We start from the raw sequence: 25012 nt of genomic DNA on the forward strand, positions 1-25012 counted from the left end.
AAAAATGGTGGCATGTACATGGCCAGGACCCGGGTTTCTCGGACTTGAGATTTGCAGACTGCATAACGGATACGGTTGTGTGCATGAAGCCTTATTTAGAGTCCGTTATTTGTGTCCGTCTTATTTTTATTTTTTTAGATAGGATGCGGACCCATTCATTTCAATGTGTGCTGTCCGCATCAGTATGTCCGTTCCGTAGCCCATCAAAAATATAGATCATGTCCTATTCTTGCCCGTTTTAGGCATTGTTACAACGGATCCGCAAAAAAAAAAAAAAAAACGGTTTGTGGACCGCAAAACACACAACGGTCGTGTACATGTAGCCTAAGCCTGATGGAAATCACTGACCGAACGCTGACTGTGTGAATAAGGCCTTACTATCTAAGGATAGACATTTACGCTATCTAGAGAACAGGGGTCCACCGATTCCCATCTTCATGCTGCTATGAAAGGAATCGGGTCCACTCATAGGTTGCCCACATAGAGAGAGCCACCCATGAGCAGCCATCACAAGAGGGGGACCCCGTTCTTAAAGCGAACCTTTCACCTCAATTTCACTTAATAAACTAGCAACAGTACCTTATAGATCATCTTCAGTGTGTTCTTATACATCCTTGTGCCGCTTTCATGCGCTGTATATGCCTGAAAAAAACGTCTTATAAAGTTATCATTTCCTGCTCCAACAGTCACGCTAGAAGTCAAGGGGGTAGCCCTTCCCTCACTTCAGGCTGTACCTCCCCTGCCCTAACCCCGCCTCTATGCACTGTAATTGACACCTGGCTCAGTCGCTGGGACCGCGCTTGTCAAGGCTGCGCATGCGCCGTCCTCCTCATTCGCCGCGCGATCCCGTCTATCGCGCGGACTCTAACGCGATCCTGTAATTCAGTTACAGGATCACGCTTAAGTCCGCAGGATAGACGGGTTTGCGCGGCGCATGCGCAGCCTTGACAAGCACGGTTCCGGCGACTGAGCCGGCTGTCAATTACAGTGCATAGAGGCGGGGTTAGGGCAGGGGAGGTACAGCCAGAGGTGAGGGAAGGGCTACCCCCTTGACTTCTAGCGTGACTGTTGGAGCAGGAAATGATAACTTTATAAGACTATTTTTTCAGGCATATACAGCGCATGAAAACGGCACAAGGGATGTATAAGAACACACTGAAGATGATCTATAAGGTACTGTTGCTAGTTTATTAAGTGAAATTGAGGTGAAAGGTTCGCTTTAAGAGAGATGGTGTACCACTTCCCGAACCTGCTCCTGTTGAACATTTATAGCATTTCCTGTCGTGAAAATAGGAATGACGTTTTTAAGTCTCTTATTTTTATTTTTGTGGGTTTGAACAATCTATATATATTTTTATGATGTATGCAGGACTGTATTATATCTGTTAGATTTATGTTTTACATACCAGTAATTATAATTTCTATGTGGAAAATGGATGCATATATGGATGGCTAGATGGACACCCAGCTTCTCTGGCTACCACAATGAAAGGTTCTCCTTTGCAGCCATCTTCCCTGCGTGCTCTGCAGAGTTAATGTCAAAAGCCTCATGGTGTTTAGACTGTTTGCTAGTAGAGTCTGAAGCAAGGAGGAGCCGCTGGTGGGGAGGGGGAGGCTGTCACTGAGAAGCCATCGGGGTTGGAGAGAGCTGGTTTTCATCGCTCTCCCTACATCAGCAGCATCCAGACAGCATCCTGGGACTTGCTTACGCTCCTAGCATCTCTGGTCACATGAGTGTGAATTTTCTCTTCTCTTCATTAGTCAGCCATTTTGGTCACCACCCTACTTACTGCGCAGAACCAATCCTACAAGATCACAAGTGCCTCTGTTGTGCAGACCTGCTGCCCTCTTTGAACCTCTTGGATTCCTGTTATTGCCTTTCATTGTCATTTATGTGCTTGGTGGGCGACTGCTTGGAATTTGCACAATCTAGCTTACTAGCTTTGACAAAGATAATCTTAGAACCTGGAGTTTGTGTTCTGAAAGGCAGGTTTGACGCATGACAATTGGCATCAGAGCAGCAGGGAGGCGGAAGAGGCAGGGACTGTCCTCAGGATTCCAGAGCGAACCAGAAAGGAAGAGCTTCCTTTCCGTATTGGTGGAAATCCAGAAACTGTAAGACCTTTCCTAGCTCTCTGCATGTTGATGGTGCCACTTTACGTCTGAGCTCATTGCCTTCCTAACTTGTGCGACCATCTTGGATTGTTGGACGCTGTTGTTTTCTTTTTGGGTGGCTTTTGTATCACCTGAGCCATTATGTCGGCTCTTACTCCTCAAAGCGACATGCCAACCCCCACCACAGACAAGATAACACAGGCTGCCATGGAGACCATCTACCTTTGCAAATTCCGCGTCTCTATGGATGGCGAATGGCTGTGCTTGCGCGAACTTGACGACATCTCGCTTACGCCAGACCATGAACCTAATCCTGAAGGTATGGGCCAAATTCCTGCCATAATTGGTGTGGAATATTTGTTTGTCATCAGATCCAAGTATTGCGTACGATTGATTGTTTTCTACTTACCAAGCCGTTATTACGCCAACAATTTGTCTAAAATGACTTCCGTTCCTTGGAGCAATAATTTCCCTTACAAGTGTATCCATTGTATTGTGGAATGTGCCATTCATTACTTTAGATGTGTCTAGTGACTTAACAGATTTAGATGCTGCTTGGCCAGTTACAGGACAGATTTGTGAAGGTCACGTGTCTCTTGGCTGTACACGATACTTATTGTGCATGCTTCCTGCACTATTGGAAGCAGAAGTATTGTCCTCTCTTGTAAGCTATTGTCCTCTCTACTGTAAGCTTTTTGTTTTTTTTTATGGTTTATAATTCCATAGTAAACCACATTAGGCCTCTCTCTCCCTGCTGTCGGTAACCTTCATATTACCTTTGTAATATGATGCAATAAAATACACCCGAGCCTTAAGAGGAGCTGTGTAGGCCAATTATACCTCCTGCACTGCTGGAGTTAACTGCATTGCTGGCCCATCTGGTTGCAGTAATCTTCTGATGCATGCAGCGGTGAAGTGGTTAAATGGTGTTCCCTATTCCCTTGTTGGAAGGCTCATGCCATTCTGCCTAAATAGTTTTTAGACAAAAGGCAGAGATCTGCTGTCTGCCCATAAAGCCCTGGTCCATTCTCACTGCCCTGTGACTGGTGCCCAGTCTGTAGGGCAGTTTTATACACACTGTTTACATCCATTGCATCTATTACATATGACTAGGGATCTGGATCTTGTAGTATTAGCACAGCAGAAAAGACTATTGGTTTGATCCTTGCCCGGACCATAAGATGCTTCCTCTCTGATGTTCTTGGTCATGTGGTCTTTCTCCTGGAAATCAGTTTAATCAAATTGCCTATTTAGCCTGGCCACCTGGTTGATAGCTATATTGTGGTTGCCTTCAGTCTGTAGTTATGAAGCAGTGTCACTTGTTTTCCGGTACGAGTTCCATCAAAAGAAATCTCTTCCAAGGTGGGGGAAGGACAAAGGGATGTAGACTTCAAGGGTCTGCATTAAAAGGCCTGGCAGTGCAAATCATGTAAATATATACCTTAAAGTACCTAATTTATAGGTTTGTTGCCCATCTGTACTTTATTATCCTTTTTAGGCCTCCACAAAAAGGAAAAGTACATAAACTAAAGTAAGAGATGTGTAACAAGGACAGTCATTGGCCGCAGCAGTCACGTGACATGCAGGTATGCAGAATGTCACTGCTGAGGACCGTTATTGGCTGCAGCAGTCACATGCCCTATCCAGGTTCGGCACCACTGCTGGAGACAGGGATGAGTGTAACGTTGTTTGTTTTAGGCTTTGTCGGAGATTCTATATATAAACTACAAATTGGCATGGTGATGAAAAGCAGGAAGTGCTCAACCCCATATGCAGTGCATCTATACAGGAAGGAGGGGGGGGGGGCCAGATCCTGGAATGTGGTCCGCTGCTAATGGCAATCCCCAGCAAAAATGCATACAACGGAGGATGCCCCCAGCGGACCACAAGTACCACAATGGACATCCTACACAGGATAGCAAATGTGTGGATGTGATAAACAATCGAACAAAATAACAATAACTTTTACAAAGACAGGTGCACTCTGCGGTCTTACTAAACCCTCATACTGATGTAAAATTGAGAATTAGCCAACATATCCTGCTTGGAGGACATGTCTGAGCCCGAGCACCGCGCCAAGGTTTCTCAAGTAGCTCGGGACCTAATGCTAAACCTACCTGTGCCGTATTGGGCAATACCAGAATCCAGTGGGCAAATTACAGGTGCGCAAGGTCTGACTCACAGCAAACTCTGTTACCTTTGTCGGAGATTGGACAACCCCTATAGGTCTACAGCTTGCTTGGTCTTCAAGTTGTCTTGATTAGGGGCTCATTCACATGACCATATGAATGAGTCCGCATCCATTCCACAATTTTTTTGCACAACGGGTGCATACCCATTATTTCAACAGGGCCGCAAAAGATGCAGACTGCACACCGTGTGCTGTCAACATCTGTAGTTCTGTTCCGCTCTCCCGCAAAAAAGATGGAGCATGCCCTGTTCTCTTCCACAATCGCTGACAATAGTCATTTTCTATGATGGCGGCAGCCATGTGTGGTCTGCAAAATGCGTATTTTGAGGATCTGCAATTTGTGGACCACAAAACACTTGGGGACGTGTGACTGGACCCTAATTGTATTATGTTAGTGTCTTATTGTGATGTATTGAAAAAAACAAAACTATGGGGAGCATTTATTAAACTGGTGTAGAGTAGAACTGGCTTAGTTGCCCATAGCAACCAATCAGATTCCATATTTAATTTTAGACAGCTCCTTTGGAAAATGAAAGAAGGAATCTGATTGGTTGCTATGGGCAACTAAGCCAGTTCTACTTTACACTAGTTTGATAAATGACCCCCTTATAACTGCTACTTCTGCCGTCATGATTATAGCTGAGCGAATTTCATGTTATAAAATTCGTTCACACTTTGGTGGTAAAAGCAGAATTCTGTTATGGATTCTGTTACCACGGACCATAATGCAATGCTATGACGGAATGCCTTTAGAGGCATTCCGTCATAATAGTAGTCTAAGGCCTGCATGACGGGTCCGTCCCGTTTCTGTTATTCAGGAGAGGACTCCAGCATAACGGAAACCGGACAGATTCGTTTTGCAGCCCATAGACTTCTATTATGACGGAATGCCTCTAAAGGCATTCCGTTATGCATTCCGCCATAGCATTGCATTATGGTCCGTGGTAACGGAATCCATAAGGCAATTCTGCTTTTACCACCAAACGAAGTGTGAACGAATTTCATAACATGAAATTGGCTCATCTCTAGTCATGATCAGAGTTCAACGTTTTGAATTCAGATTGGATTCAATATCTGATATCTTGGTGCCAAATCACAATTTGTATGGGCTTTCGAATCTGTTGCCCAGAGAGGCAGTTTCCTGTTAAAGGGTTTTTTAAGGAGTATAACGTTGAGGACCTATCCTCAGAATATGTCCTCAATATCTAATCGGTAGGAGTGTGACTCCCGTGACACTGGTGATCAGCTCTTTGAAGAGGCCTCCTCGCCGCTTACTGCAGTGCTCTTCCTAGTGTAGCGGTTGTGCTTGGTATTCTAGCCCAGGCCCATTCACTTGAATAGGACTGAGCTGCTCCTAGGCAAAATGTCCAGTGAATGTGACATCACAGGCCTAGGAAGAGGCCACAGTGCTAACTGGAGCCATGTGGTCTCTTTAAACAGCTGATCACCAGGGGTCCTGGGAGTTGGACTCCCACCGACCAAATATTGATGACATAGCCTGAGGTTAGGTCATATCCCAGAAAACCCCTTTAACCAGTTGTGCACAGGTTATTAACTAAAAAGCTTGCTGTTGTCCTCTTGTCAGCACTAGTAGCTTTTACGTCCTGTTTGTCACACCTAGGAATTACCATATGTTCGCCATGTATGCAGGGAAAATATATACCCAGGGTAAATGTTCCTATTATTGACTATGCATTCTGGTATGCCAGTGCGTACCACCCAAATGTATGCCTGTAGGACACTCTTGGCATACGCCAAGTTCATGGTTGCTGTATGGCTGTATTCAGCATATGCACCTGGAACATGCCCTGGCATGTAGGCTGAATGGAAACCCGAAGTGTGATGTGAACAGAGCCTAAATAGAGCATGGCTCTGTTTACGCTCACCCCAGGCGAAGAGTTTTCTACCCTAGCCCAGATTTTAAATATCCTGGCCAAGGATGAGTGACACCCTTTCCTACCACCTTGGAAATTTTCAACACTCTTGCAGCTTGTTTCCAGAATCCAACTCGGAAACAAAGGGTTAATGTTCATTTGGAAAATGTCGCTAATATCATGTACGCAGCATGTTCCTATACTGGAAGTGCCCTTATATTCAGCAGTTATACTACAGAAAGCAGCCAAGCCCAGTTCTTCACCGTGCGCATATGCCTACAGAATGCTAATGTCTTTAATCCCCTCACAGCCCCCAAGAACGTGTCTTGCGGATATTAGCTATGCCTTGCTCTGAGATTGCCTTGTATTCCCAGAAGTGGTTTAAACCAGCAGCAAGGTTTTAAAGTGATACAGCACATGGATGGCGACAGGAGAATGGATCTAGCGTCCCATGGGAACTGCAGGCCTTACTCAAATAGAAGCCGAAGATGGTACAGATGTCTTACCAAGATACTGTAATATATATTTATATATATTGTGTGTGTGTGTGTGTATATAATATATATATTTGTGGTCGTGGATAAAAATACGAACTTGGGCAGTGTGACTGCCTTGAACCTAAACCAGCTGGGGTGTGCCTGGAGCCGGGTACGAGACCAGCCTATAAGGGGGCTTCCCTAAAGGAGGACCCTTGGAATAAAGGGAATGGGTGGGTGGGTCCATGAACCGGAACGCCTACTAAGGTGAGGGAAGAGGCGGCTTATAAAGGCTAAAGCCCCTCCCACAAATGCAGGCTGAACTTCAGCCTTACCAACTTGTGGTTGTGGCTAAAAATACGAACTTGGGCAGTGTGCCTGCCTTGAACCTAAACCGGCTGGGGTGTGCCTGGAGCCGGGTACGAGAGCAGCCTATAAGGGGGCAAAAAGGAAACCAAGATACTTAAGTACAAGACTTTATTACCGTATAATACCAGTGACCGAAACGCCTGCGAAATCTCCACCTGGGGGTTAGGTATATATCTGGTGAAGCAAGACGAACGCCATCTTCCCATCTTTCGGATGACATGGGTGGGGACCCCATGCCGGGAAGCCGCTCCAATGCGGAAGGAATGGCCGTATATAGCGCCGGGGTCAAACCCCAAGCCAGCAGCAACCGTACGGATGTGGCTGATGAACTGCGCTGCGGTGAGAGCGCCATCGAGATGTGGTCGTAGAGGGCTGTGAGGGGGAGCATCCTGGATGGCGAGCATAAGCTGGCCAAACACCTGTACCGGGCACCGTCTATTACCAGTCGGAAAAAACTCAACCTCCATCGGGGGACCTGTTTGGCTGGTTTTGGTGGAAATTAACTTCAGCGTGTAATGGGCCTGATTCCGCACCAGCTGTTCTTTGTGCAGACTGCACCGTCCTGCCGCACTGCAAGTGAACTCGCCTGGCCTAAGGAAGCCGTAAAAGCCCAAATACATAGCTGCTTTAAAGACCAAGCTGGAGAAGGGCCCAAAAGGAGCACCATCCAGGGCTGAAGACAACCTCTGGAACATCTCCCCAGTGACGGGACGGGGGATTGGCCCTACCCTTCTGGACCCATCGCAAGGTGGCCTTAATCGCGTGCGCAGAAAAAAAAATGAAGCCACCCCCTGGGTTGCGGAGCATGGTGTGGTGTTGGACGCCCGCCTGGTACAACTTAATGGTATTGTAGGAGAGATGTAACTGGTGATGACAATGGGCAATGAAGGCCATGATGTAAGGAATGTCCGCCAGGCCACCCTGCGGGTGCAGACGCGAAAACTCCTGGAAGGTTCTTAGGCGTGAAAGATAGTTCCTGGCCGTATTGGGGGCGAGGGACTGCTGTGCCAGGTCTCTTGCTGAAGAGACGAGCATGCCTAGTCCATTGTCAGGGAACTGAAAGCCGGGGCGGGATATCTGAGCGGATCGGCTTCCGGCATGACCTGAAAAAAGAGGGTGAAATTAAACCGGGATAGTGCGTCAGCCGCCACATTTTGCTGACCCGGAATGTGGCTACAATGCACATGAAAGTTGTGTGACAGGGCCAGCCAAACCAGCTGGAGCAATAGTGCCATGATTTTGGAGGACTTGGCCCTGCCCTTGGCTAAGATGTCGACTAAGGCCGGATTGTCCGTAACGAACATCACTGGCAAGTTAGCCCAGAGGTGACCCCATGCCTGAGCAGCTGGGACAATGGGGTACAACTCCAACAGAGAGGAGGTGTGGATTGACTCGGCTTCCTCTAGGACTGAAATGGGCCAACGGTCAGCTAGCCAACGGGGACCCCAAACGGCCGCGTAACCGCAGGATGCAGCGGCATCTGAAAAAATAGGGCAGGAGGGTGACCATGGAGACACAAAGAAGGAGACGTCGTTCCATCAGGACAGGAGCAATTCCCACATGGCCAGGTCTGCCATGGCCTGGCCGTCCAACCGGATGACACTGTCCTGCTCGGGCGCTGAGGGAAGAAGCTGGAGCAGCCTCGACACGAAAGTTCTTCCCTGGGGCATGATCCTCGAGGCAAAATTGAGCCGGCCCAGAAGAGATTGCAACTCGACTCTAGTGAGGCACCCCGTGGAAGCCGCCTGGGAAATGACCTCCCGACACTGAGCGAGTTTCTCTTCCGGGAGGCTGGCCTGCAACAGAACCGAATCCAGGATGATGTGGATGGTGCAATCAGCGGGACGGATGCCGGGGGCGCCATGGGTGGCCGGGATTCCAGCTCCGATACCCTTGCCCGGACGTCCGCTACCGAGTCAACCAAGGAGTTTAGGGTCGATTGTAGCTGTACCAGTGATAACTGGATGGAGGCTGTCTCCTGCTGCACTGCCGAAGTGCTGGAGTTGGTCATGAGTAGCTTGTACAGCTCTGCCTTCCTTGCGGTGGCCGGGTGCGGGATGCCTCTTCGGTTCAGCTCAGCCAATAACTTTGGTATGGTCCAACTCCGAAGGGATAATGGACCCGTCTGGCCTGACATGACCGACCCGGAGACAGACAGGCTGTCCTCCATATCCGAAGCTCGAGACATAGCAGCGCTGTTTGAAAACAAAAGGCGTGACAAATAAAGGAAAAAAATAAAAATACGAGAGGGTGATGACGGAACAGTATTTGAAGTGGTGCACGATGGAGAAACACGTACCGGAATAAGAACCCGTAACACGGCTTAGTAGAACCTGACCTAGCCGGACAGACGAAGGGACAAATTAAAAACGGGAACATAGATCTGATAGGTACACCGACGGAGTCAGTGTGAACTTACTTTTATTTTCAGGGTTTTCCTATTTTCCGTTACTATCGGTCCTATACAAGTAACAGGTGAAATTTGAAAGCGCAGAAAAAAACGGGTGACCCCATACCTGTTAGAATCAGGCGAACTGGCCAGGATGGGGCACACCCCTAGGCCAAGTAAACCATCTGAGCGTATCAACAGCGCCACCCACAGATCCCCCCTCTCCATAACAGCGCCACCCACAGATCCCCCTCTCCATAACAGCGCCACCCACAGATCCCCCTCTCCATAACTACGCCGTCCACAGATCCCCCTCTCCATAACGACGCCGTCCACAGATCCCCCCTCTCCATAACTATGCCATCCACAGATCCCCCCTCTCCATAACTATGCCATCCACAGATCCCCCATAATAGTGTCGTCCACAGATCCCCCATAATAGTGTCGTCCACAGATCCCCCATAATAGTGTCGTCCACAGATCCCCCATAATAGTGTCGTCCACAGATCCCCCATAATAGTGTCGTCCACAGATCCCCCATAATAGTGTCGTCCACAGATCCCCCATAATAGTGTCGTCCACAGATCCCCCATAATAGTGTCGTCCACAGATCCCCCATAATAGTGTCGTCCACAGATCCCCCATAAAAGTGTCGTCCACAGATCCCCCATAAAAGTGTCGTCCACAGATCCCCCATAATAGTGTCGTCCACAGATCCCCCATAATAGTGTCGTCCACAGATCCCCCATAATAGTGTCGTCCACAATTTGTTTTAATATGGCCTTTGAACATAATTTTTCAAGTAAGATCATATAAACCTCTCTGTTTTGTAATTTTGTTGTTTTTCCCGATTAATCGATTAATCGTAGAAGTTAATCGGCAACTAATCGATTATTCAAATAAACGTTAGCTGCAGCCCTACTGCAAACTCGTGTTTTATAACCTGAAGTAATCCCTGTTCTTTCTGCCCAAGGGGCGGGGTTTCAGCTTCTCTTGTGCCCAGAGAAGCTGAAACCCTGCCCCTTGGGCAGAAAGAACAGGGATTACTTCAGGTTATAAAACACGAGTTTGCAGTATTCATAATGTGGACAGGGGGGATACTTATATGTTTTAAATGCACATTAGAAGACCTGTGCATGGATATGTACAGCTAATTATGGTTATTGGGCCTGTCAGTGTCCCTTTAAGCTGGCCATACACATAAGATTATGGTCAGCCAGAATTTGGCTCATCATTCATCTATCGTATTTTTTATATGAACACAAACTGCATGCCAAATCATGGAGAAAGCAAAGTGCCAAGTGATCGGCTGAATTTGGAGATCAGGCCATCCATGTATCCACCAACAGCTGAAGCCAGTCATTGGCTGCAGTGGAACAGATGACCATGCTCATGCCCAGACTGAAGTAAACAGGCCATAGACCGTAAATCTGCCAGTGTAAATGTGTTGCTGTTCACCTAGGTGAAATGTTCTTTCATGCAGCACATTACACAGGGGTGGTCTCACCTCCTCACTTCTGCACTTTAGGCCAGAACTTCCGGCACTTAAGGGAGTGGTGCCTGCAAATATGACTTGCAGCATCGGCAAGGAGCACTTGAACGCTGTAATCCCGCCCCTTACCTGTGCATGCGCGGCCCCGAGGCCCAGCAGATCAATGGCGGCCTTGGAGGAGATAGAAGGTGGCCGGGGATGGGAGTTACTGCTCATGCGCTCAAGTCTATGTGCGCTTACTCCTCTATACCGGACACCAGCAAGGCCGGTGCTATTTCTGTTTATTGCAGTTACTCCTTCAGACAATAATAGTATAAAGTGAAGCAATGTTCAAGATACCAAGGGAAGGAGCCATTATTGACTCATAAAGTTAATTAGCAGTGATTTATATTAGTGTTTAACACATAATAAAAGTCACAAATCATCATCTGGGCAGCAGATTGTGCAGTGTGCACAGCGATCTGCTTCCCAGAAACAATTAATCTGTATCAGGACTAGGACTGCACGATAAATCGAAAAAATAATCGAATCGCGATAATCGGCAAATGCGATATGGCGATTTGGCCGACCCGAAAATGCTGCGATTATATATAAAGGGGCCCTGCGCACATAACTGCCTTTTGCGTGTAAAGTGTTTTACTAGTGTGTGTGTGTGTGTGTGTGTGTGTGTGTGTGGGTGAAACAATCTCTCTCCTAATAGGTCCGGCCTCTGTACTCACTATGAATGCAATGCACTGCAGCGAGCGTCAGCGAGCTGGCCGGCCGGCGCGTGACTGACGTCACTTAGTAACGCTCCTCCCACTTCAGGAAGCAGGAGCGTTACTAAGTGACGTCAGTCACGCGCCGGCCGGTCAGCTCGCTGCAGTGCATTGCATTCATAGCGCGTACAGAGGCCGGACCTGTTAGGAGAGAGATTGTTTGTTTGTTTGTTTCACACACACTAGTAAAACACTGTACACGCAAAAGGCAGTTATGTGCCCAGTTTAGGACACATGAGGGGGACCAGCATAAGATGCTATATGTCTTAAGCTGGCCCCCCTCATGGCCCTATGTGTCCTCCACACATCCCCTATAACAGTGCCATCCACAGGTCCCCCATAACAGCGTCCTCCACAGGTCCCCCATATAACAGCGTCCTCCACTGATCCCCCATATAACAGCGTCCTCCACTGATCCCCCATATAACAGCGTCCTCCACAGATCCCCCATATAACAGCGTCCTCCACAGATCCCCCATATAACAGCGTCCTCCACAGATCCCCCATATAACAGCGTCCTCCACAGATCCCCCCCCATATAACAGCGCCCTCCACAGATCCCCCCATATAACAGCGTCCTCCACAGATCCCCCCCATATAACAGCGTCCTCCACAGATCCCCCCCCATATAACAGCGTCCTCCACAGATCCTCCCCCCCCCATATAACAGCGTCCTCCACAGATCCCCCCCATATAACAGCGTCCTCCACAGATCCCCCCACAACACAGCGTCCTCCACAGATCCCCCACAACACAGCGTCCTCCACAACACAGCGTCTTCCACAGCGTCCTCCACAACACAGCGTCCTCCACAGATCCCCCACAACACAGCGTCCTCCACAGATCCCCCACAACACAGCGTCCTCCACAGATCCCCCACAACACAGCGTCCTCCACAGATCCCCCACAACACAGCGTCCTCCACAGATCCCCCCACAACACAGCGTCCTCCACAGATCCCCCACAACACAGCGTCCTCCACAGATCCCCCCACAACACAGCGTCCTCCACAGATCCCCCCACAACACAGCGTCCTCCACAGATCCCCCCACAACACAGCGTCCTCCACAGATCCCCCCACAACACAGCGTCCTCCACAGATCCCCCCACAACACAGCGTCCTCCACAGATCCCCCCACAACACAGCGTCCTCCACAGATCCCCCCACAACACAGCGTCCTCCACAGATCCCCCCACAACACAGCGTCCTCCACAGATCCCCCCACAACACAGCGTCCTCCACAGATCCCCCCACAACACAGCGTCCTCCACAGATCCCCCCACAACACAGCGTCCTCCACAGATCCCCCCACAACACAGCGTCCTCCACAGATCCCCCCACAACACAGCGTCCTCCACAGATCCCCCATAACTATGCCATACCCAGCCGCGTCAGCGGCTCATATGGGAAAATCCAAGCAAATAGACCTCTAGCGCAATTCCTTTAAAATATCGCATATCGTTATCGCAATTTTTAGGGCCCTAATCGCAATCGCACAAAATTCCCATATCATGCAGCCCTAATCGGGACCAGTGATGGCATTAGCGATCACTCCTTCCCATACAGCTCTTTACCTCCACTCATGAGCAGGCAATTATCAGGATGGAACGGATGGGTGAGGGTTAGGCAAGTATGAATCTTTCAATAGCGGAGGAATGCTGCAGGTATCACTTACAATGTAGTTATTCCCGGAAAACCCCTTTGAGGATGTGTTACGTTATTCACGTGCTCCATATATTTCCTTTCACACCATATGCATATAACACTGGTACTATATGTATTTTTACCCTAAGGCCTCATGCACAAGACCGTTGTTTCATTCCGTGTCCGTTGTTCCGGTTTTTTTTGTGATTTTCTGCGGACCCATTGACTTTCAATGGGTCCGTTGAAAACTCGGCTAATGCACCGTTTGTCATCCGCGTCCGTGATCCGTGGTTTCAGTCCGTCAAAAAAACATAACCTGTCCTATTTAGGTCACGGAAAACGGAGACTTTTTTTTACTTTCCTTCATGTCTGGTGATCCTCCAAAAATAAAGGAAGACACATGGAAACTGATCACAGAACAACGGAACCCCATTTTGCGGACCGAGGAAAAACAACTGTCGTGTGGATGAGGCCTTACACTGGAGTAGTTTTTTGTGTCCCGATCGGCTGATGAAACAAGTTTCATATGATTTGAATTGGAATAGCTAGAACATCTGCACAGTGTAGCAGCGATGAAATGATTTATATTTAATGCAGTGACCTGGTCTTAAGTGCATGACATGAAGTTATTGTGCTTCTTTTTTCTTCTTTTTTCCATTGTTTGCTATTTGTAAAGACTCTTGGGAGGATTTGACAGAGTTGGTGGAGAAAATGCGTCCTGATCCAGAAGGTGTGTTCCTCACCACCACAAGCACTTCAGTTTATGTCGTCAGATATTTGCTTTAGTGCGCAGTCTCTCACTAGAACGGATAGCATAGTAGACCTTATAAGACTATAATTCCATTAAACCCTCACATATTACTGCATGATGTCAGCAGCTCACTTCAATGCTGCTGGACTGATGATCAGGACGTCTAGTGTGTTTGTCCAATATTAAATGCAGAGGTTTGAGGACCTGTCCGCTCCCCTAACATTATCTGTCTGAGTAAACACTTGATAGAAATTTAGGAATAAATTGCCATCTTGGTGTTTTTGTTACCATAGGGGCTTGTCTCTACACAATCTGATAGTCTGTCAGCTTTGACTGAACACTGCCAGACTGTAGGGACACAGTTGTCCGTTTATTCATTTATTTTTAGGAGGATTAACAGTGGAACAGCACAACATAGAGTTTTAAGGCTACTTTCACACTAGCGTTCGAGCGGATCCGTTCTGAACGGATCCGCTCATATTAATGCAGACGGTGGCTCCGTTCAGAACGGATCCGTCTGCATTATAACTTAGAAAAATTTCTAAGTGTGAATGTAGCCTGAGCGGATCCGTTCAGACTTTACATTGAAAGTCAATGGGGGACGGATCCGCTTGAAGATTGAGCCATATGGTGTCATCTTCAAGCGGATCCGTCCCCATTGACTTCCATTATAAGTCGGAACGGATCTGCTCGCCTCCGCACGGCCAGGCGGACACCCAAACGCTGCAAGCAGCGTTCAGGTGTCCGCTCACTGAGCGGAGGCTGAGCGCTGGCAGACGGATGCATTCTCAGTGGATCCGCCTCCACTGAGAATGCATTAGGGCCAGACGGCTGCGTTCAGGGCCGCTTGTGAGCCCCTTCAAACGGAGCTCACGAGCGGACACCCGAACGCAGGTGTGAAAGTAGCCTAAGAAATTGTAAATTCCTGAAGAAGACCCCTAGGAGACATGGTAAGAATCCTATTAATCGCACCCAGTGATAGACAGCCTTCTGGTACATACACTGATACAGGGAAAGCTCTCAGTCACTGTGGGTGAGGTGCGCAGGACCGTCAGGACTTATTCTGCGTTTTACTCCAAAATGCTGCTCCACATCACATACACTTGCATATCACAGCTCTCTGCTTCCCTCCTTCTGTCATATGCAGATCCACAATATTCAGTCTGGTTCACCCTGTGTTTTAGGCTGGGGCTACCGTGCAACTTTCCATCTAGGGATTGCCAGTGGGGTCGTGATGCCAGGCAACTGCGGTGGGACAATCGCTGAAAACCCAACACTCTGCAGATTTGCCACCATAGACTACAAAGCAAGTCGTGTGCAACTATTCTGTAATTTGGTTATGTTTTACAGCAGAAACATAGCTGTAAAATAGTCATGTCACAGCAAGTTGCAGCCAAGACGCTTGTTTTTGGTCACTTGACTTTTCTGGGACAGGCTGTCTTGTGACCATATGATGTCACGTAACTTCAGGGTGAGAACAGAGAAGACATACACAGTTATGTCAGTAGCATTAAGGTTGGGATGACAGGTATCACCTATATACAGTATCTCACAAAAGTGACTACACCCCTCACATTTTTGAAAATATTTTATTATATCTTTTCCTCGGACAACACTGAAGATATGACACTTTGATACAATTGCAAGATGTACACTGACTACGGTACTTTACATTGTATCAAAGTGGATTATCTTCAGTGTTGTCACAGGATAATATAGAATAAAGTATTTACAAAAAATGTGAGGGGCGTACTCACTTTTGTGAGATACTGTACATATAACATAGGATCCACCATTCAAAAGGTGATATCACAGCTTATCTACTCCCTCCTGACCTCTGTACATGTCACGCAGCTGCCTGGAAAACTCTCCCATAGAAGTCAATGAGTCCGCTCCTGTCCATTGTGTCTATGGCCCATGATGACTGCTGCACAGCATGTCTCTACCTCCGTAATTATGTCCAGGAAATAAGAAATGAAGGCATTTTAGCCAATATGAGCTAGGTACAGTGTATTTTTCTAAGGCTAGATGCATCAGGCTTAGTCTTCTTTACACATCAGTAAATCATGGATGTCTGTGGTCTCCACGGACAGCACACGTATCCCTAAATTTTAATGTGTTTATTCACACGTCCTTGTTTTACCATTGACCGTACATACACACAGACCAACAAACAGCCCCATCACAGACCTCTTCATGGATGAAACATTTGGGATCCGCTCGTGTGAAAGAGCCCTGTGTGTGGAATCCGCTGCGTGAAAGAGGGCAAAGCCCCGCTCCGGACAGCAGACACACCGAGCATTAACATGATTGATAATGCTCTTTGCTTCTGTGATCTTTTTACTACAAAATCACAGTGAGATATAGTTGTCACTGTTATTTTGTAGTAAAAAGGTCAGAGAGGCAAGGAGCATTATCAATCATGTACTGCTCCGTGTCTCTGCTGTCCGGAGCGGACATCCGTACGGCATCCGCTCGTGTGAAAGAGTTCTTATCGTCTTCTCATGGAGGTGTGAAAGAGGCCTAAGGCTGTTGCAAGGCTTGATTTTTAATAAAGACTTAGGCCCCTTTTACACGGGTGGGTTTTCCCGCGCGGGTGCGATGCGTGAGGTGAATGCATTGCACCCGCACTGAATCCGGACCCATTCACTTTAATGGGGATCTGCATATGAGCGGTGATTTTCACGCATCACTTGTGCGTTGCGTGAAAATCGCAGCATGCTCTATATTGTGCGTTTTTCACGCAACGCAGGCCCCATAGAAGTGAAAGTCGCAAGCATCCTCAAGCAAGTGTGGATGCGGTGCGATTTTTCATGCATTGTTGCTAGGATGAAAGTCTATTAACTGTATTATTTTCCCTTATAACATGGTTATAAGGGAAAATAGCATTCTTTTAATACAGAATGCTTAGTAGAAGGTCAATTGAGGGTTAAAAAAATAAAATAAAAAAAATTAACTCTCCTCCTCCAATTGATTGCGAAGCTGCCGGTCTCCTGTTCTTTCTTTAGGACCTGTCAAAGGACCCGTGGTGACCAGAGGTCGCAATAACGCCTGTACAAGCGTCATAGACGCCTGTTCAGGACATTTTACTCCCTCGAAAAAGTCTAAGGCCTCTTTCACACTTGCGTTGTCCGGATCCGTCGTGTACTCGATTTGCCGGAATTGCACACCGGATCCGGAAAAACGCAAGTGAACTGAAAGCATTTGAAGACGGATCCGTCTTCAAAATGCGTTCAGTGTTACTATGGCAGCCAGGACGCTATTAAAGTCCTGGTTGCCATAGTAGTAGTGGGGAGCGGGGGAGCAGTATACTTACCGTCCGTGCGGCTCCCGGGGCGCTCCAGAATGACGTCAGAGCGCCCCATGTGCATGAATGACGTGTCCATGCGATCACGTCATCCATGCGCTGTAGGGCGCCCTGACGTCACTCTGGAGCGCCCCGGGAGCCGCACGGACGGTAAGTATACTGCTCCCCCGCTCCCCACTACACTTTACCATGGCTGCCAGGACTTTAGCGTCCTGGCAGGCATGGTAACCATTCAGAAAAAGCTAAACGTCGGATCCGGCAATGCGCCGAAACGATTTAGCTTAGGACAGATCCGGATTAATGCCTTTCAATGGGCATTAATTCCGGATCCGGCCTTGCGGCAAGTGTTCAGGATTTTTGGCCGGAGCAAAAAGCGCAGCATGCTGCGGTATTTTCTCCGGCCAAAAAAACGTTCCGGTCCTGAACTGAAGACATCCTGAACGGATTTCTCTCCATTCAGAATGCATGGGGATAATCCTGATCAGGATTCTTCCGCCGACGGAACTCTATGCCGGAACAAACGAACGCAAGTGTGAAAGAGCCCTAAGGCGTACCGATACGCCTTAGACTTTTCTCTTCAATTCAGCAGCGCAGTGAGCGCTGTGAACGGCACAGGCAGCGCAGCGATGCTGCTGCTGCCTGAAACAACCAATAACAAGGCTCCTTACAGTGAGGAGGTTTGTTATTGGTCAGTTTGAGCGGGCTGCCGGAGCTTATGGCACACCGCTCTGAAATGATGGAGGTGGCGCGCGATCCTCACTGGCGGGGTTTCGTACTCCTCATCGGTGAAAAATACTCCTCAAAAATGGTAAGAGGAGTATTTTTACTCTTCCAGAAAAAATGTAGCGCGGCCTCTGGTGGTGACATCACTGTGCTCATCACATGATCCATCACCATGGTGATGGATCATGTGATGAGCTCAGTGACGTCACCACAGGTCCTGAAGAAAGAACAGGAGACCGGCAGCTACGCTATTAATTGGAGGAGGCGAGTACATTTTTTTTTTTTTACCCTGTAGAATGCTATTATTTTCTCTTATTTTCCCTTATAACATGGTTATAATAAAATTTACAAAATACTGAACCCAAACCCGAACTTCTGTGAAGAAGTTCGGGTCTGGGTATCAAACATGCAGATTTTTCTCACGCGCGTGCAAAACGCATTAAAACGCTTTGCACACGCGGGGATGTTCCCGCAACGCACCCGCATCTTTTCCCGCAATGCCCGTGTGAACCCAGCCTTAAAGTTTGTTAAAAGTTATACCCGCAGGATTTGGGATGACTATTAGATCTGTTGAGGTCCAACCATGGGGGGCTCCAACTGATCATGAGAATTTGCCCACATACCCCTCAGATCCCCCCAAAATAATAGGAGCAGCCAGTTGGTCATGCAAACTGCCGCTCAATTTATCATTATGGGAGTTCCAGAGATAGGGGACCACTTATTCCTGTTCCCTGAGAACGTCTTTAGGCTGATGTCACACATAGTTTGTCTTTTATTTGTGTGTTTTGCAGCGTTTTGTGCTTTCTTTGGTGCATGTTATTTAGGCAAAAGTAGTGTTTTTTTTGTCCACATTTAGGCCTCATTCACACGAACATTGTTTGGGTCACAGCTGGTATATAAATGCTCCGACTCCAACTCCTCAGTTTTTGGTACTTCCGACTCTGTATTTACGGTAATATGCAAATATTTTTTTTTTTCCCATTCCTTGAAGGAAAGAAAGGCAACATATGTCATTACCACAGAACTACTGGCTAGAAAGCTGCTGCCTTCTCCTTTGTGTGCCGATCTTCTGCTGAAGACAGGGCAGTGGGAGGATCCAGGAAGGGGCATTTATTGTACAACATGATTTCCCTAGTAGAATCCCATAATCATGTTTAAAGTTTAAGCTAACAATCTGAGTTTACAAGTTTTTATAGCCTTAGCTGAATGAGAGCAGTTTTTCAAATGGTTTATTTACAGCTTCAGTCTTGAACTATTGACTATCCATTAACTTCACTTATACAAGTGTCTAGTCCTGCAAAAAACATATTTACTTAATCAGTTATCAGTGAGAGGCTAGGTTAACCATGGGCCTGCAACAGTGGAACACAATGCAATGGAAAGTATAAGTATTGCCGCTCCTTAACTGTGCGTTGCGTGCCACATAGTGAAGCATATGAAAAGCATGCTTCTTCATGGTCACATAATGTGTTCGTTTTGCGGTAACGTGACACACTGCATGCACTGACCTTTATTCTTACAGTAGAGAAGTACCGTATTTTTCGCAAAAGTGGGGGGAAAATAGCAGTGCGTCTTATGGGGAGAATGCTGCGACCGTCTGGTGAATAGGGTCCGGCATCTGTTTCTGTAATGGCAGCGGGGCCCTGTGCAGTCACTGTATTCTACTACACGGGCCCTGCTCACTGTAGTATACGGTAATCATATCTAACTTGTGGGTATTGTTAAAGTAAACTGGATTCCAAAAAAGTTGGGACACTAAACAAATTGTGAATAAAAACTGAATGCAATGATGTGGAGATGGTAAATGTCAATATTTTATTTGTAATAGAACGTAGATGACAGATCAAACGTTTAATCCGAGTAAATGTATCATTTTAAAGGAAAAATACGTTGATTCAAATTTTCACGGTGTCAACAAATCCCAAAAAAGTTGGGACAAGTAGCAATAAATTTGAGCATAACGAAGAGCTGGAAGACCAATTAACACTAATTAGGTCAATTGGCAACATGATTGGGTATAAAAAGAGCTTCTCAGAGTGGCAGTCTCTCTCAGAAGCCAAGATGGGTAGAGGATCACCAATTCCCACAATGTTGCGCAGAAAGATAGTGGAGCAATATCAGAAAGGTGTTACCCAGCGAAAAATTGCAAAGACTTTGCATCTATCATCATCAACTGTGCATAACATCATCCGAAGATTCAGAGAATCTGGAACAATCTCTGTGCGTAAGGGTCAAGGCCATAAAACCATACTGGATGCCCATGATCTCCGGGCCCTTAAACGACACTGCACCACAAACAGGAATGCTACTGTAAAGGAAATCACAGAATGGGCTCAGGAATACTTCCAGAAACCATTGTCAGTGAACACAATCCACCGTGCCATCCGCCGTTGCCAGCTGAAACTCTACAGTGCAAAGAAGAAGCCATTTCTAAGCAAGATCCACAAGCTCAGGCGTTTTCACTGGGCCAGGGATCATTTAAAATGGAGTGTGGTCAGACGAGTCACTATTCAAAGTTCTTTTTGGAAATCTGGGACGCCATGTCATCCGGACCAAAGAGGACAAGGACAACCCAAGTTGTTATCAATGCTCAGTTCAGAAGCCTGCATCTCTGGTGGTATGGGGTTGCATGAGTGCGTGTGGCATGGGCAGCTTGCATGTCTGGAAAGGTACCATCAATGCAGAAAAATATATTCAGGTTCTAGAACAACATATGCTCCCATCCAGACATCATCTCTTTCAGGGAAGACCCTGCATTTTTCAACAAGATAATGCCAGACCACATTCTGCATCAATCACAACATCATGGCTGCGTAGGAGAAGGATCCGGGTACTGAAATGGCCAGTCTGCAGTCCAGATCTTTCACCTGTAGAGAACATTTGGCGCATCATAAAGAGGAAGGTGCAACAAAGAAGGCCCAAGACGATTGAACAGTTAGAGGCCTGTATTAGACAAGATGGGGGAGCATTTCTATTTCTAAACTTGAGAAACTGGTCTCCTCGGTCCCCAGACGTCTGAGTGTTGAAAGAAGGGGAGATGCCACACAGTGGTGAAAATGGCCTTGTCCCAACTTTTTGGGGATTTGTTGACACCATGAAATTCGGATTCAACATATTTTTCCCTTAAAATGGTACATTTTCTCAGTTTAAACTTTTGTTCCGTGATTTATGTTCTATTCTGAATAAAATATTAGAAGTTGGCACCTCCACATCATTGCATTCAGTTTTTATTCACGATTTGTATAGTGTCCCAACTTTTTGGGATTCCGGTTTGTATTGCAATCATCTTAACCCCTTAGTGACCACCCATACGTGTTTTTACGGCGGTCACTAAGGGGCCTTAGGCTGGGCTGCCGCGTTTTTACGGCGGCCCGGTCTAAGCGCTGCACGGCTCCCCCGTGCAGCGGGGAGCACGGACCCGGCTCTCACATGAGAGCCGGGACCCTGCTCTAACAGCCCGGACCGGCAGGAGTGCCGATCCGGGCTGTTTAACCCTTTACATGCCGGGCGCAATGGCGCCCGCTGCATGTAAAGTGGTGACAGAGGGAGCGGACTCCCTCTGTCTCCCATCAGCACCCCGAAAATAAGATTGCGGGGTGCTGATGTGTTCGGAAGCTTACCTCACTTCCGATCAGGGCCCCGAGCCTGTCTTCAGTTATTTCCAGCAGGCCGTGCCTTATAGAGATAATGCATTACATTTTAAAAGCAATCAAAATACTGTATATTATAGTCCCCTTGTGGGACTTTTAAGTAGTAAAAAAATAAATAAATAATAATACACATTTATTAAATAAAAAAAATTCCATAAAATAAAAAAATATGCTTTTTTTTTCATTGAAAATACGCTTTTCAATGAAAAAAATTGCAAAAAGAAAATATCCCCCATATGTTTGGTATTGCCGCGTCCGTAACGACCCGGACTACATAAATATTACATAAATTATCCCCTATGGTGAACGCCGTAAAAAATAAAAAAAAGAAAGAATTTCTAATTTATTCTTAGTTTCCACCGAAAAAAAGTAATAACAAGCGATCAAAAAGCGCCATTTACTCCAAAATGATACCAATGAAAAATACAAGTTGTCCCTCAAAAATCAAGCCCTCACACAACTCCATAGAAAAAGAAAAAAAAAAGTTATGGGTCTTGTGAAGTGGCAATGCAAAATCATTTTTTTGGTTAATAAAAGGGGTTTTATTGGAAAAAAAAAGTAGTAAAACGTAAAAAAAATTATAAGTATTTAGTATCACTGTAATCGTACTGACCCAGAGAATAAAGATATTATGTTATTTGTACCGAAAAATGAACGCCGTAAAATTTATAATGTAAAAACGCAGTGGCAGTATTGCTATTTTCCCCCATCTCCCTCCCAGAAAGAGTTAATAAAAGTTAATCAGAAAGTTATGTGTACTCAAAAATGGTTCCATTAAAAACTACAACTTGTCCCGTAAAAAACAAGCCCTCATAAAGCTATATAGACGAAAAAATAAAAAAGTTATAGCTCTTGGAACGCGACGATGAAAAAAGGAAGAAAAACGCTTGGTCATAAGGGCCCAAACAGGCTTGGTCACTAAGGGGTTAAATCTAGCGCTGTACTACTTACTACTAATTTCTTGGCAGTCAGGAGGCCAAGTGGGCGCTTGTAGCGTAGCTCACTACGTCACGCGCCTGCTCCGCCCACTTTATGAATGAAGCAGGCACTGGGCCCCGCTGCCATTACAGAAACAGATGCCGGCCCTATTCACTATACAGGGACACTGTTATGGGGGGGGATCTGTGGATGACACATAAGATAAGATGCTATATATGTGCCATCCACAGATGCCCCCATAACAGTGCCATCCACAGATGCCCCCATAACAGTGCCATCCACAGACCACCATTAGTTCAAAACCCACCAAAAGCACACATTTTGGTTCAAAATATATTTTTTCTTATTTTCCGCCTTAAAAACCTTGGTGTGTCTTATGGGCGAAAAATACAGTAATTAATTATAACGTTTTGTGAATTGGGACATTTAAACTTGCTTTTTTAAAAAAATTTTATTCCAATTTAAATCTAGTAGGAGTCGGAGTCGGTTCATTTTTTGCCGACTCCGACTCCAGGTACCCAAAATTGCCTCCGACTCCTCGACTCCACAGCCCTGGTTTGGGTCAGTGTCCGATCACTTCAATAGGTCCACTAAAGATGCGGACATCACTCCGTGTGCTGTCTGCATCTGTTGCTCTGTTCCATTGCCCCGCTAAAAAATAGAACATGTCATATTCTTGTCCATTTTGCGGACAAGAATATGCATTTCTATTATGGGCGGCCTGTTCCGTTCTGCTAATTGCGGAAAGCACACAGGCCACATGCACACGACCGTGCCGTGTTTTGCGTTCCGTAATATGCGGATCTGCAAAACACTGATGCCGGCCTGTGTGCTTTCCGCTATTAACGGAACGGGCTGCCCATAATAGAAATGCCTATTCTTGTCCGCAAAAATGCCACGGAGCTGAAATTGTGAAGTGAATGGGTCCACATCCAAGCTGCCAAAAATGTGACTCAGATGCGTACTCAAACAATGTTCATGTGCATGAGGCCTTAGTGCGTTTTTGGGCAAAACACAGCATGGACTGAGTCCAAGTTTCTCTTATTGCCTGGGGTTTCTTCCATAGATTTACATTTGTTTTTTCATTTTTACCAATGACTTATTCCAAACAAAAATCTACAGAGAAAATGACATTATGGGGGGCACATAATGTCCTCTAAAAAACAAAACAAACACTAGTGTTTTATAGTGCGAAAACAGTGTATATGGGCAAAAATGCCTCATAGATGCTGATCAAGCAAGGATAGGCCAATAGTATGTGCTCACTGGGGGTCTGACGCCCCTGCACCCACGGCAGTCATCCCTGCACCCTTTGGCACTGTAACAAGTGCATAGAACTGGAATCGCAGCTCGGTTCAAAGTGTAATGACTGGTTACAGCAGCTCGGCCCTCATTCATCAATAGGAGCTGGGCTGCTGCACCCGGCACTCTGCATTGTACTGTGCTTCCTGAGTGTTAGACCATAACTGATCAGATATTGATGACCTATCCTGAGGATAGGTCATAAATATCAGGAGCCTGGAAAACCCCTTCAACTTTTTCCTATGAGCTTCTTTGACAGCTGGTAAAGGTGGCCATATGCATTTGTCTAATGTTGATCAAAATGGATAATTTCAACCAAAATGAACGTTCGTCGGTTGATATTTAACAACTATCTTTTTAGCCGACCGTTGACTGACCATTATTGTATAAAAAAAAGTCAGCCATGTTCAATACTTTCGTCCGATAGTCAGATGAAAGATTTTTCTTTGAGTGTTCCCAGAAAAATCCTTCGTCCATCGCCCAATTTCACTAAACGTGTACGGCCAGTCTGAACAACTGTAATGATATGGACTTAAAGGGGTTCTGCAGTTTGTTTAAACTGATGATCTATCCTCTGGATAGATCATCAGCATTTGATCAGTGGGGGGGTCTGACACCCGGGACCCCGCCGATTAGCTAGCTGTTTGAGAAGGCCGCGGCGCTCCTGCAGTGCCGCTGCCTTCTTAAACAGCTGATCGGCGGGGGTCTCTGGTGTCGGACCCTCTCTGATCAGATGCTGATGATCTATCCAGAGGATAGATCATCAGTTTAAACAAACTGCAGAACCCCTTTAAGTGTGTTTGGGCATTTCTGTGAAAGGAACGGTCACCAGATGATTGTTTATTCAACTGATGTTCAACCATCAACCAACTTCTATCTAATGTGTATGGCCAGCCTAAGGGCTCATGCACACGAAATCCATAAAACACAGATACCAGCCGTGTGCATTCCGCATCTATAGGCTGGCCCCTATTAGAACAATCCTGTCCTTGTCCATAACATAGACAATAATAGGTCATACGGACACGGAA

The 25012-nt window shown here is 46.5% G+C and overlaps 1 protein-coding gene across 13 annotated transcripts in view; it reads left to right on the plus strand.

The window, feature by feature from the left end:
* Positions 1 to 25012, plus strand: part of RUFY3 (RUN and FYVE domain containing 3) — a 130816-nt gene that overhangs the window by 29890 nt on the left and 75914 nt on the right. For 2 of the 13 annotated variants that reach the window (XM_044303410.1, XM_044303481.1), the window contains exon 1: positions 1652 to 2434. The exons of 10 other annotated variants lie outside the window; for them this stretch is intronic. In XM_044303410.1, the coding sequence (XP_044159345.1) occupies positions 2257 to 2434 (178 nt within the window). In that variant the 5' untranslated portion in view covers positions 1652 to 2256. Of the gene's footprint in view, positions 1 to 1651; positions 2435 to 25012 lie in introns of those variants that run through there. One more of the 13 variants, XM_044303490.1, reaches the window with a different exon arrangement.

This window comes from Bufo gargarizans, chromosome 1 (assembly GCF_014858855.1).
Source record: "Bufo gargarizans isolate SCDJY-AF-19 chromosome 1, ASM1485885v1, whole genome shotgun sequence".
NCBI lineage: Eukaryota > Metazoa > Chordata > Amphibia > Anura > Bufonidae > Bufo > Bufo gargarizans.